Consider the following 14,950-nt stretch of genomic DNA (forward strand, 5'->3'; position numbering starts at 1 on the left):
TGTGGAAGTGTGGGAGAATACTTATTTTATCATTTCTGCAGTGACAAACCCATAAACAAAAATGTTAAGCATTATCTGCAGAGAACCTTTCACTTATACATGTGTGTATGTCTGTGTGTCATATACACACACATATACACTAGACATTATGCTTCAGGTACAAAAAAAAAAAAAAAAGCTATTACCCATTAGCAGCTGCAGACAGTGTTTAAGAGCATAGTATGCCAATAAACTGTAGTAGTATATATGCTGAATTAAGAAACTGTTTCATTTTCTTCTTTCAAGTCTTTTAACTAAGACATTTTTATCAAAAGTTTTATTTTATGGCCTGAAAAATTGCTGAAATTAAACAGGTCAGTAAGAGCAATTACTGGGATGTCCAATAGACTAGATACAAATGTTTTGTTAACCATACACAACTATTCTGTTTTTGGTGTTTTAGAACTACAGCCACTTGGGGAGGGTCCACACAGTGTGCCCTTGATGAAGATGATGATGATAATGAAGATGACGATGATGATGATGAAGGATGCCTGTCAGATGTACATCAGATAGATATTGAAGATGATGAGCAAGGCAATACTTCCTGTGAAAACAGTTCTTATCATCAGAATAGTATTAGAAAGACTATGTTAAATGGAAGAAGCAGCAAAAATGGGTTAGTTGAAATTTAATAAATAACAGTTTTTCTCTTTATGGTATATGTGTGTGTGTATATAATGGCATTTCTAATTGCATGCACTGTATACAAAAGTCAAATTTTTTGCAAGTCCAGTCTTTGGTGTTGCCTAGACAGGAGGAGAATAAAAACAACTTTGAATGCATTCAAGCTGTGGCAAATATAAATAAATAAATAAATAAATACAAAAATGTACATGTAAACCATCCACAGTTTGACCAAGAGACATGAGATACCAGGTAAAAAAAAAAATCATATAGAAATATTAAACTGGACCAAATTTCAGGAATCCCTTTAGTCCTTAATAAAAATGTATATATTTTGGTGCTATCACTATATGGATACACCATGGATACACATATATCCAAATTCATATATACAGTGCACATATATAGTTCCCTCCACAAGGACTTTTCAAATTATTTTTGCATTTATTTTTAGGTGGAAAAACCAGCGTCCTTTTTCAGTTGAGGGCAATCATCGCCCATCTCCTAAAACAAGACAACAGCAGAATGTTAGTATGCGGCGGCAAGAAAATTATCGATGGATGTCAGAGCTTTCTCATGTTGAAGAGAAGGAACACTGGCAAGGGCAAATTGATCAGATTAAAAAACAGCTTGACTACAGCACCAATATATGTCAGACTTTAATGCGTGATCAGCAGGTATTGTTGAATTTCTTTTTACTTTTTTCCTGTTGTCTAAAGGCAGATTTGTTGAAAATAGAGGCCTTCTCTGCCTCTATTCATAATACTTGCTGCAGCACTATAGTTGTGAATCCCTGAGAAGTAAATATAGCAGGATAAAAAAAATCCAGCTTTGATGTATTCAGGGAAGTGTCAGGCATGAAGCTGTGTGGTAGCCATGGGATAGATATAAAGGGGTTATTTCTTTTCTTTGCTTTCCATGATGCATAACAGCCATAACTGGGACTATCCACCTACAAGGGAAATAGACTCAAGAGACAATAGTTTGCAGAAATGTACAACTTTATATCTGTGAATGTGTAATCCACCTAGTTTGTATTATTACTCATTTGCTCAACCAGTGTTTGGTTTTGTTAACTATATGAAATAATATGAGAATTTGTCAAGCTGATCCTTGGGCTCATTTGTCTGCCAAATGCAAATTACTTGCTGATTCATAGCCATATGCAGATAGAATGCAACTGTCCAGGGGCACTTCTGCCATAAGGCGAGTTGAGAAACACACCTCAGGAGGCAGCGCCCAGCAAGTAACTTAGAGCTGAAATTCTGATTTTTGAAGTAGACTTTCGCCTCCTCTAGCGATGGGCACACCTCTCGCCCCGCTCTGACACAAAACAGGCAAGTGAGAGGGGCAGCGGCATTAACTTGCCCACCTTAGGCGTCTAGGATTTAGGCGTCTAAAGGTACATAACATGACCTTACCATTGCCTTCTTTTATAATCCAATATTTGAATAGTGAGGCCTACTCTAAACAAGGGCAAACACTGTTCAAAGCAGCTGTACTCTTATGTGAGTTTTATTTCTGCAGAACGGTTTGTTTGTGTGGTTTGACAGCAATTGTGGTCTGAAAAAAAAAAAAGGGTTGTAAAAAGGGGTTGAGAATGCCTACTGGGGACATAGGTGCATCTCGATCAAAAGGACACTAAATTGAAAATATTTTAAACCCTTTGTTTAATATTTTAGACCCTGTCTTATTTACTCCAGAGCATGATAACGAGTCCCTACAGTGTATTGCCAAGTAATGTTGGAGCACCGCAGGTACAGCTTATCATGCATCAGCTTAACCAGTGCTACACTCAACTCAACTGGCAACAAAGCAATGTTCTGAGGTATGATCACCATAGCCTGGGTATTAAAGACAGCTGTAAAGTTGGGTGCTTTAGGAACCAGACTAATTTCTAATATTTTCAGGTTGAAACAAATGTTAAATGATCTTCTGGCACAGCAACAGCAGCACTTGCAGGGAGAAAGCCAACAGAGAGAAGACAGAGGCAGCAGTGCACCTCCTCCTCTTACATCTCCTAACATATTTACAAACTTCGGTTTCCTCCCACCAACCATGAATTTACTGAACATGCCATTTGGCAGTATTCCCAGTGTCGTTCCAGGTAAAATATATTTTTTGCTCTTGAGTAGAAGGAATTGGGTGTGTACTTTTATCAATAATATATGATATATCTCAATAGTTAGATACTCATTGAGGTAACTTGCACTGGCCACTTCTCATGGCAGTACTCTATAAACTCCATCAATAAAAAAAAAATCAGGCATTCATACTCTGGATGTAGGTAGTCATATATACTTTATTAAGATTCCATAACAGCATTTTAGGGCAGTCATTTTCCTTCAGTATCAAAAGAAGCACTGTGTGGTTGTTGACATTAAAAAATCTTCTAGGAGTGACTGATAAAGCTGACTAGCAAGCTTATTCCTTTTGTCCCTGGATATCATGGATTATTCAGAAAGAGTGATGGAATATGACTGGTTCGGCCAGATCTTGCTAACGAACATTTTTCTAAAAGAGATAATGAAATGTGTTCACAGAAAGTTTATTGAATGTCTCTGGATATAACAATAATTATAGTTATTTACATTTCTAAGGACAGAAAAGAAGAAGCAGTTAAAGAAGTAAATCAAATTTAATTTAGCCTTTAGTATGATATAGACATTGATATTCTGAAACAATTTGCAATTGGTTTTGATTTTTTTCATATATTTAGCTTTTCTCCACCGTCTGCTTGGGGGACACAGGAACAGTGGGGTATAGCTGGTACCACTAGGAGGCAGGACACAACAACTAAGAATGACTTTGGCTCCTCCTCTACTGGCTATACCCCCAGCAGGCGGAGCCTAGGTCAGTTTTTGTTGTGTCCTCAGGAGGTTAGGACGTTTTATTATTTTCTCCTACAATTTAAGTCTGCTATTGACTTTGGGGGCAGCCAAGACCCCTACACTGAGTAGGAGGTCTCCTCCTGGCACCCCCCCACGTGGGATTGTCTCCGGGGCACCAGTACCATTAATGCCTGCAGCTACTTCACCTCTTCTTCCTCCTTACAGGAAGAGAGCCAGCTGGACGACAGAGAAGGACCTCAGGGAAGTGGATCGCTTAAGGTACAGGGACAGCCCCCCCCCTCGACCCCCCCCCCCCTGTCCCCGGTTATTCAGCAGCCCCTGCCTTCTCACCATCAGACCTGGAGCAGGGAGACCCTGGCAGCGCGGGATGCGCAATGTGGCACGGGAACCCGCCATCATTCAGGCTCTAGCCGCCCCCTCAAGCGGTCGCACGGTGGCCTAAGGGGGAAAAATATTCAAAATTGGCGCCGTTTTTCTCGCGCCTTCCAGCGATAGTGCCAAGCCTCGCGCTACTTCCGGGTTTCGCGCCCTACTTCCCCCGCTCCCGGAAGTGCGGCCATCTTGCCCCTAGCGTGTCTAGCGGTAGCTCAGACCACGCTACCTCAGGGTGCGACTCCTTTCACCGCTACCTACCCGCTCTCCTCCAGCTAGCACCTGCAGGAATCCTGGGTGTCTGACACAGGGGACGCTGACAGCGTATCAGCCGTCGCGGATTCACCTCAGGTCAGAAGGGTTAGCTGCTGCCACTACAGCAGACACTTCAGGGGCCCTCTATCTAATCCCTTGCCCCACTCTCCTGCTATCCACCAGCAGGCCAGTTGTCAGAGCCTTTTTTACCATATATATATTATATTACAAAAAAAAAAAAAAAAAAAATTTCCTTAACCCAGTAGCGCTGCGTGAGCTTCCGTCGCAGCCCCTCACCATGTCTGAGGGTTCTAGCGATAGCCTTTTTTTCAGGGGCGCTACTTCAGCACAAATAAAGTATTTAGCCTGTGCCAGATGTCGCAAACGACTCCCTGCCGGTCACAAAGACCCCATTTGTGCTTCTTGCAAGCCTCGGGAACCAGATCCGGAACTCCCAGGGCCTGCTCCCCCCTCAGTGAACCTAACAGAACAGGAGGAACCCCCAGCCCCTGTGGAGCCGCCTCAGCCTGAGACGCAACCCATACCCGCGTGGGCATCCCAATTGGCAACAGGCATCCCACTACTGGCTTCCTCCCTAGACAAGCTCCTGTCACGGCTAGACAACCCTAGGGCAAAACCGTCCAAGCGCAGAGCCCCCTCACCCTCAGACGAGGAGAGCGAGGACGGCTCCAGAGCACCCTCTCCCATACTTCCAGAGGCCAGTTTATCTGAAGGTGAATTGTCTGGCTCATCCGACCTAGAGGAGAACGAGCCATCCAAACACTCCTTTGAAGCGGTAGACACTCTCATTTCATCTGTCCTTGAGACGCTACACTTGCAGGAGCCTGAAACCGCCTCGGTCTCGGCCAAAGCTCTATTCAAGAGGCATAACAAGACCTCACCTGTGTTCCCTACACACTCCCAGCTGGACCAAATTATACAGCAGGAATGGGACAAACCAGAGAGACGTTTTCAAGTTAATCGCAGATTCTCAAAGCTCTATCCCTTCTCCGCAGACCTCATCGAAAAATGGTCTTCACCTCCGGCAGTGGACGCTCCGGTATCCCGCCTCTCTAAGAACACAGCACTACCAGTTCCTGATGCTTCTTCCTTCAAGGACGCCATGGATAAGAAGATGGAGAGTCTCCTCCGCTCCGCCTTTGCGGCCTCAGGCACCTCCCTTCGTCCCATACTGGCCACAGCCTGGGTCAGCAGAGCCATACAGTCCTGGGTGGATTCATTACTTCAGGGAATCATTTCGGGAACCCCTCGTCACGAACTCTCCCTACAGGCCACCCAAATTAAGGAAGCTATCGACTACATCTGTGAGGCATCTCTAGACGCGGCACAACTGACCAGCCGCGCCTCCGCCCTGGCGGTAGCGGCCCGCCGTTCACTCTGGATGAAGCTATGGACAGCAGACTTCTCTTCCAAAAAGTCTTTGACCTCTCTCCCATTCAAGGGCAAGCTCCTCTTCGGACCGGACCTTGACAAACTCATCAGCCAGGCCACAGGGGGTAAGAGCACCTTACTCCCACAACCAAAAGCCCGCGCAACCTTTCGCAGGGGAAGGTTTTTTCGTGGCTCACACAACAAGCACACAAGATCTTCCCCCACACGCCAGTCGGCATCGGGCAAGAGTCGCTGTCTCCGCCAAGACCTACCACAGGGTATGGTCCACCTACCACCAGTGGTGCGATAGAAAAGGGGTGGACTCCACTACCATCTCGGTCCCCAACATCCTTGACTTCCTACAAGCAGGCCTTTCCATGGGACTCTCCCTCTCATCGATCAAATCGCAGATCTCCGCCCTCTCAGTCCTATTCCAAAGACGTCTGGCCATTCTCCCGGACGTGAAAACCTTCATACAGGGGGCTACACACATAGCTCCCCCATACCGAGTCCCAACAGCTACCTGGGACCTCACCCTAGTGCTAAGAGCCCTCCAACACCAGCCCTTCGAACCAATGGCATCAATCTCCCTGCAATGGCTCACCTGGAAGACAGTCCTGCTCTTGGCGTTAGCAACAGCAAGAAGAGTCTCCGAGATCAGCGCCCTGTCATGCAAGGCTCCCTTCCTAGTCTTCCACCACGACAGGGCAGTCTTACGCACAGTGCCTCAATTCCTGCCAAAGGTGGTTTCCGCCTTCCACCTCAACCAGGAGATAGTTGTTCCCACCTTTTGCCCCGCTCCAGCCAACTCCAAGGAGGCAGCTCTTCACTCCCTAGATCCGGTGAGGGCACTCAAGTTCTATCTACATAGGGTCTACGACATCCGGAAGTCCGATGCCCTGTTCGTCCTACCCTCGGGTCCACACCAGGGCACCTCGGCATCAAAATCGGCTATATCTCGTTGGATAAAACAAGCAATCCAGAAAGCCTACACAGCCCAGAACAGGGAGCCCCCTCCGGGCCTAAAGGCACATTCCACCAGAGGGATGAGCACGTCCTGGGCCTTCCGGAACCGAGCCTCAGCCGAACAGCTGTGCAAAGCAGCCACATGGACATCTGTCCACTCGTTCACAAAATTCTATCAATTCGACACCTTTGCGGCATCTGACACCCGCTTTGGCAGGAAGGTACTCCAAGCCGCAGTGGAATCTTCCACCTAGGCCTCTTCCCACCCTTCCTTACGGGGACAGCTTTGGAACGTCCCCACTGTTCCTGTGTCCCCCAAGCAGACGGTGGAGAAAAGGAGATTTTGTGTACTCACCGTTAAATCTCTTTCTCTCCAGTCGCTTGGGGGACACAGGACTTCCCGCCCAGAAGAGGCCATCGCGGTATCATCAGACATGTTACATAGTTACAAGTTTCGGTTCTTTCGTTTTTTCTGGTTATATACAATCCTGAGTACTTTGGTACAAACTGACCTAGGCTCCGCCTGCTGGGGGTATAGCCAGTAGAGGAGGAGCCAAAGTCATTCTTAGTTGTTGTGTCCTGCCTCCTAGTGGTACCAGCTATACCCCACTGTTCCTGTGTCCCCCAAGCGACTGGAGAGAAAGAGATTTAACGGTGAGTACACAAAATCTCCTTTTTGTTCAGCAGCTCTCCAGTTTGGAATTTAATCAGCTATTTGGTAGCTAGGGTTTTGTTTACCTTAGCAATTAGACAGTGATTAGAAAGAGAAACTGTAATATGAATAGGTGAGGGACTGAATAGAAATACAAGAAATAAAAGGTAACAATAGAAATAAAATTGGAAGCTCACAAAGCAATAGTATTTTTGGCTGCAGGGGTCAGTGACCCCCATTTGAAAGCTGGAAAGATGTAGATGAGGAAGGCAAATAATTCAAAAATTATAACAAATAAATAATGACGAATAATTGTAAAGCTGCTAGGAATAGAACATTCTATAATAAATTAAAAGTTAACTTTAATATAATGTTCTAAGTTAGCACAGTCACTCTTGCTTTCCCTACACACTCCCAGCTGGACCAAATTATACAGCAGGAATGGGACAAACCAGAGAGACGTTTTCAAGTTAATCGCAGATTCTCAAAGCTCTATCCCTTCTCCGCAGACCTCATCGAAAAATGGTCTTCACCTCCGGCAGTGGACGCTCCGGTATCCCGCCTCTCTAAGAACACAGCACTACCAGTTCCTGATGCTTCTTCCTTCAAGGACGCCATGGATAAGAAGATGGAGAGTCTCCTCCGCTCCGCCTTTGCGGCCTCAGGCACCTCCCTTCGTCCCATACTGGCCACAGCCTGGGTCAGCAGAGCCATACAGTCCTGGGTGGATTCATTACTTCAGGGAATCATTTCGGGAACCCCTCGTCACGAACTCTCCCTACAGGCCACCCAAATTAAGGAAGCTATCGACTACATCTGTGAGGCATCTCTAGACGCGGCACAACTGACCAGCCGCGCCTCCGCCCTGGCGGTAGCGGCCCGCCGTTCACTCTGGATGAAGCTATGGACAGCAGACTTCTCTTCCAAAAAGTCTTTGACCTCTCTCCCATTCAAGGGCAAGCTCCTCTTCGGACCGGACCTTGACAAACTCATCAGCCAGGCCACAGGGGGTAAGAGCACCTTACTCCCACAACCAAAAGCCCGCGCAACCTTTCGCAGGGGAAGGTTTTTTCGTGGCTCACACAACAAGCACACAAGATCTTCCCCCACACGCCAGTCGGCATCGGGCAAGAGTCGCTTCGGGAACAAGCATAGACCAGCTTGGCAAGGCAGAAAGACCTTTACCAAGCCTACCGACAAATCCCCCTCAGCATGACTACGCACCGCCCCGGGACCACATAGCCATAGGAGGAAGACTTCGACACTTCTCCAACGCCTGGCTCACCCTCACCCAGGACACATGGGCCCACAGGATCGTGTCCTCCGGCTACCACATAGAATTTGTGTCCCCCCCTCCATGCCGGTTCTTCATGTCCCGACTACCGCAGGAACCAACAAAGCGCAAGGCTTTCCACGACGTGATCGCAAAACTCCTAATCGCAGAAGTGATCACCCCCGTTCCCCAAACCGAACGGTTCAAGGGATTCTATTCAAACCTATTCGTAGTCCCCAAAAAGGACGGATCAGTACGCCCAGTCCTCGACCTCAAGGAGCTGAACAAAATCATCCGTCCGCGGAGGTTCAAGATGGAGTCCCTCAGGTCAGTCGTCGCGGCAATGTCCCCGGATCAGTTTCTGACATCGCTCGACATAAAGGACGCCTATCTACACATACCCATCTTCCCTCCCCATCAGAGGTTCTTGCGTTTTGCCTTCCAAAACCATCACTACCAATTTACGGCTCTTCCGTTCGGTCTATCCTCAGCCCCACGGGTCTTCACCAAGCTTATGGCCGCAGCCACAGCAACCATCAGAAACAAGGGAATATCAATTACCCCTTACTTAGACGATCTCCTCATCAAGGCACCGTCCTATCAGGAGACACAGGTTGCACTCTACTCTGCCATGGCCACACTTCAGGAACTCGGATGGTGCATCAACCTGAGCAAATCCTCTCTACGGCCCAGTCAATCCATGATATTCCTCGGCATGGAATTCAACACTCAAGCCAGGAGGATCCGTCTTCCTCAAGACAAGATTGCTCACCTGCAATCAAGAGTCAAGTCCCTGCTCTCCAGGCCGACCCACACGATAAGATTCTGCATGAGGGTGCTGGGCGTAATGGTTTCCACCATCGAAGCAGTCCCCTTTGCCCAACACCACCTCAGGGAACTCCAGTGGAATATTCTCGCAGGCTGGAAAAAGAAATCCCTACTGCAGGAGATCCGATTGTCACACCAAGCCAGAGTGTCACTATCCTGGTGGCTACGGACCAGCAACCTCTCCGCAGGCAAACCCCTAGGCGACCCTCGCTGGCACCTCATGACGACGGACGCGAGCCTCTTCGGATGGGGCGCAGTGCTACAGGGCCGAACAGCCCAGGGACAGTGGTCCCCGGCCGAAAAGACCCTTCCGATCAACATTCTGGAGATCAGGGCAATCCGACTTGGCCTACGCCATTGGCAACACGAACTGACAGGACAAGCAGTGAAGGTCCAATCGGACAACTCCACGGCAGTGGCGTACATCAATCACCAGGGGGGCACAAGGAGCAGAGCAGCGCTAAACGAAGTCAAACTAATCTTTCACTGGGCGGAAAACAACCAGACCCAACTGTCGGCCATCTATATCCCAGGCCTCCTGAACTGGGAGGCGGACTTCCTCAGTCGGCAGTCTCTAGACCCAAACGAATGGTCGCTAAAAGAGGAAGTCTTCCAAGACATAACAGCAAGGTGGGGAGTCCCAGACGTGGACCTGATGGCGTCAAGACACAACAGAAAGGTCTCGAACTTCATCGCCCGGTACCGGGACCCTCTGGCATTGGACGTCGACGCCCTAACAGCCACGTGGAACTTCCGCCTCGCCTACGCCTTTCCCCCCCTGCCGCTCATTCCCAGAACAATCAAGAAACTCAGGACGCAGAACACGACCCTCCTGCTCATAGCTCCCAATTGGCCCCGCCGAACGTGGTTCTCGGACCTCATCAACCTATCGGTCGCAGAACCCTGGACCCTCCCAATCCTCCCAGACCTGTTAACTCAGGGACCCATTCGACACCCAAACCCATCCAGCCTAAGCTTGACGGCGTGGCTCTTGAGACCCAAATCCTAAGGAGCAAGGGGTTCTCTGAAGCTGTGGTCCAGACCATGCGGGCAGCTCGCAAGCCTGTCTCCGCCAAGACCTACCACAGGGTATGGTCCACCTACCACCAGTGGTGCGATAGAAAAGGGGTGGACTCCACTACCATCTCGGTCCCCAACATCCTTGACTTCCTACAAGCAGGCCTTTCCATGGGACTCTCCCTCTCATCGATCAAATCGCAGATCTCCGCCCTCTCAGTCCTATTCCAAAGACGTCTGGCCATTCTCCCGGACGTGAAAACCTTCATACAGGGGGCTACACACATAGCTCCCCCATACCGAGTCCCAACAGCTACCTGGGACCTCACCCTAGTGCTAAGAGCCCTCCAACACCAGCCCTTCGAACCAATGGCATCAATCTCCCTGCAATGGCTCACCTGGAAGACAGTCCTGCTCTTGGCGTTAGCAACAGCAAGAAGAGTCTCCGAGATCAGCGCCCTGTCATGCAAGGCTCCCTTCCTAGTCTTCCACCACGACAGGGCAGTCTTACGCACAGTGCCTCAATTCCTGCCAAAGGTGGTTTCCGCCTTCCACCTCAACCAGGAGATAGTTGTTCCCACCTTTTGCCCCGCTCCAGCCAACTCCAAGGAGGCAGCTCTTCACTCCCTAGATCCGGTGAGGGCACTCAAGTTCTATCTACATAGGGTCTACGACATCCGGAAGTCCGATGCCCTGTTCGTCCTACCCTCGGGTCCACACCAGGGCACCTCGGCATCAAAATCGGCTATATCTCGTTGGATAAAACAAGCAATCCAGAAAGCCTACACAGCCCAGAACAGGGAGCCCCCTCCGGGCCTAAAGGCACATTCCACCAGAGGGATGAGCACGTCCTGGGCCTTCCGGAACCGAGCCTCAGCCGAACAGCTGTGCAAAGCAGCCACATGGACATCTGTCCACTCGTTCACAAAATTCTATCAATTCGACACCTTTGCGGCATCTGACACCCGCTTTGGCAGGAAGGTACTCCAAGCCGCAGTGGAATCTTCCACCTAGGCCTCTTCCCACCCTTCCTTACGGGGACAGCTTTGGAACGTCCCCACTGTTCCTGTGTCCCCCAAGCAGACGGTGGAGAAAAGGAGATTTTGTGTACTCACCGTTAAATCTCTTTCTCTCCAGTCGCTTGGGGGACACAGGACTTCCCGCCCAGAAGAGGCCATCGCGGTATCATCAGACATGTTACATAGTTACAAGTTTCGGTTCTTTCGTTTTTTCTGGTTATATACAATCCTGAGTACTTTGGTACAAACTGACCTAGGCTCCGCCTGCTGGGGGTATAGCCAGTAGAGGAGGAGCCAAAGTCATTCTTAGTTGTTGTGTCCTGCCTCCTAGTGGTACCAGCTATACCCCACTGTTCCTGTGTCCCCCAAGCGACTGGAGAGAAAGAGATTTAACGGTGAGTACACAAAATCTCCTTTTTGTTCAGCAGCTCTCCAGTTTGGAATTTAATCAGCTATTTGGTAGCTAGGGTTTTGTTTACCTTAGCAATTAGACAGTGATTAGAAAGAGAAACTGTAATATGAATAGGTGAGGGACTGAATAGAAATACAAGAAATAAAAGGTAACAATAGAAATAAAATTGGAAGCTCACAAAGCAATAGTATTTTTGGCTGCAGGGGTCAGTGACCCCCATTTGAAAGCTGGAAAGATGTAGATGAGGAAGGCAAATAATTCAAAAATTATAACAAATAAATAATGACGAATAATTGTAAAGCTGCTAGGAATAGAACATTCTATAATAAATTAAAAGTTAACTTTAATATAATGTTCTAAGTTAGCACAGTCACTCTTGCTTTAAATTGATAAAAAACTGCTAAATTACACCATCTTTATTTACTACGTGTGTACAATTTTTTGTCTTGCCTCAGGGGTGAATTTTAATCCTGGTTTTCCGCATGGCTTTGAAAATTTTGCCCAAAATGTAACTTCTCATGCTGACACCCCTCTCCAGCCACACGATCAAAACACTTCTGGAAAGACTGAGTATATGGCCTTTCCCAAACCATTTGAAAGCCATACATCCAATTCAACAGAAAAGGAAAGGTAATTGCACAACTGATTTAACACTTGAGACCTATGCACTATGAAATGTCTAGTAGATAGACCTAATTTATATATATTGCTGTTCTCTGTAGTTCATTTTTAATTCAGTTGCTGAGGGCAATTTTATGCCTGTTTTTTTGTGAAATTGTGTTCTGTCTTTCTTCATTCACATAAATCAGCACAACTGTATAAAGGTGTATTTAACATTGTATGATGAACCTTGATGCCAATCTAATTTACTACTTATTCTTGGCCTTTAGTAGACATGAAGACCATAAACAGCTTTGTCCAGAAGGCCAAATTCATAATCAGTCAGCAGGGAGTTTGTTTCTAAGATGACATCATGTTTACAGGATAACCCTTTTGAAATAAAAAAAAATAACAAAAGTGGTATAAAGGTGATACCTTTATTGGCTAACTAAGATAATCATAGCAAGCTTTCAGAACATTTTAGTTCCTCTTTCAAGCTGATTACAATGAAGCGGTGGTGCTCTCTGATATATATATATACAACATTCAGCTCATAGATCAAATAACCAGAAAAAAGGAATATCTGTGTGGAAGGTGTTAACAAAGTCATATAAAGAGGGTCTGCAAGGGACAAATAGATATGGTACAAGATAATGTGGATCAAAGTGGCTTGATATAAATTAGGGTAAGTTAATTAAGTGTGAAGTAAAAGGAATTCCATGTGATTAACTGGCCCAGTGTCTCTACATATGTTTGTATTTCTGGCTTGGTGCAGGCAGTTCTTAATCTATATAATTTGCCATAAATCAAACGCCCAGGTTCAGTCCCTTCTCCAGAGAGTTGAAAGTTTTCATTAATTTGTACTCCCATACCTTCCTTTCATTCTCTGTTTTAAAGTTTCCTTTAAGGACCAAGATTCTTAAATCGTTTATGGAGTGGTGAGGGCTGTTAAAATGGTTCCCTACTGGTGTGTCTAGTTTTTTTTTTTGTTCTGTTCTGAAAGCTTGCTATGATTATCGTAGTTAGCCAATAAAGGTATCACCTTTATACCACTTTTGTTATTTCAAAAGGGTTACCCTGTAAACATTTTGACTGGCTAGCAAGGTACATCACCTTTTCCTGCATCTGAGATTACATCATGCATGCACTTAAATTTTAATCCATTAACAATATATAGCTGCATGATTTGGCTTTTCATTTATGGCTCATCTTTACATCAGTAGCAGTAGTGGTAAATTGCCAGAGTTAGGCAATCTTTTGGTTACCATAGAAGCCCCTTATTAAGGTACAGACTATCTGGGTGCATGGTGAAGAATCTACAGTGGCTTATCCACTTTCACTCAGTCCTCACTCAACCCTTCTATAGGGGCATAGTAGTTGAACAGTAGGCCTGATTTGAACATTAAAGGAAGGTAGGAAGACTTTGCTTTGTCCAAATTCAGATTTGAACAATTTGATGTTCTTGTTTTGTCCTATGGCACAGAGTTCCTTGCCAATCTGTATTGATGGGGGATGGAGCCTGCCTTGAATTAAAAGTACATTTATTTTTTATAATGAATGTCTATGAATTTTGTTCTGATGAAGATGCTTTTTCCAGTCAAAGTCCTTAATTTTTCAACATTCCTGTAACGTAAGAATTCAGTTAGATGATGGAAAGGTGGCTTTGTAATTATGCCGCCAGGGTGATAAGTGCAGTTATGACCCTAAGGAGCATGTTGTGTTCTGAATCTTTCTATAAAAATGCTTAACTTAATATGTACTTTTAACTAAAGTTAAAATTCCATAATTATCAATGTCCCTATATAGGAATACAGTATTGTCCTTTTCTTTCAGGACCTTACCATTGATTGGGTTGAAAATGTCCTCATATTGTCTGATTAACACTTTTATTGTCATCTTTAAAAAAAAAAAAAAAAAAACCAACAACATATGTAATATAATTTAAAACATAGACATGCAATAATAGTTTTGAAATGAGTTGGATATAAAAGATGTATTGTTTGCTTTGTAAGAAATGAACCTAAGAAACCAGATGAGGGCGAGCAAGGTCGAAGAATATGGGTGGAAAATCATCAAAAGAATGATCAAGAGAAGAAAGCAGGATGTTTTGGTGCTGGAATTTCAGAAGGAAGCGGTACCTCAGCAAAGCTGGCAGAAGAATCCTGGAAAGGAAAGCAGTTTGATGAGGTGTCTGTGGAGAGTCTGAGCAGTATGCCTGATCCAGTGGATCCAACAACCGTAACTAAAATGTTCAAGTCTCGAAAAGCATCTGCACAGGCCAGCCTTGCATCAAAAGACAAAACCCCCAAAGCAAAAAATAAGAAACGGAAGATTTTTCATCAGAAGAGTAAAGGAATAAAGAGTATTGGTAAGTTTTAAAGGACTATACTACTAGGGTGCAAAGATCTGATGGGGCCCAAAACATCCCTTGTTTTTGCTTGCCCCAACAATTGTCTCCTAATATTGTACTTTTTTTATATAGGACACAGGAGTAATGCTAAGGGCAGGGGTACACGGGGAGATTAGTCGCGCCGGGACAAATCTCCGTTGATGCGGGCAAAGTTATACAATTAGTGCAACATATATGAAACCAGACATTAATTTTATTTGAAAGTTGTAGAGTAGGATTTATACCAATAACCATTT

The 14,950-nt window shown here is 45.9% G+C and overlaps 1 protein-coding gene across 6 annotated transcripts in view; it reads left to right on the forward strand.

Annotated features, from left to right (window-relative positions):
• Nucleotides 1-14,950, forward strand: part of pcm1 (pericentriolar material 1) — a 51,266-nt gene that overhangs the window by 23,136 nt on the left and 13,180 nt on the right. For all 6 annotated transcript variants that reach the window (XM_012955659.3, XM_018095637.2, XM_012955661.3 and 3 more), the window contains 6 exons: nt 443-658; nt 1,121-1,343; nt 2,349-2,494; nt 2,577-2,773; nt 12,160-12,334; nt 14,317-14,672. In XM_012955659.3, the coding sequence (XP_012811113.2) occupies nt 443-658; nt 1,121-1,343; nt 2,349-2,494; nt 2,577-2,773; nt 12,160-12,334; nt 14,317-14,672 (1,313 nt within the window). The remainder of the gene's footprint in view (nt 1-442; nt 659-1,120; nt 1,344-2,348; nt 2,495-2,576; nt 2,774-12,159; nt 12,335-14,316; nt 14,673-14,950) is intronic.

This window comes from Xenopus tropicalis, chromosome 1 (assembly GCF_000004195.4).
Source record: "Xenopus tropicalis strain Nigerian chromosome 1, UCB_Xtro_10.0, whole genome shotgun sequence".
NCBI lineage: Eukaryota > Metazoa > Chordata > Amphibia > Anura > Pipidae > Xenopus > Xenopus tropicalis.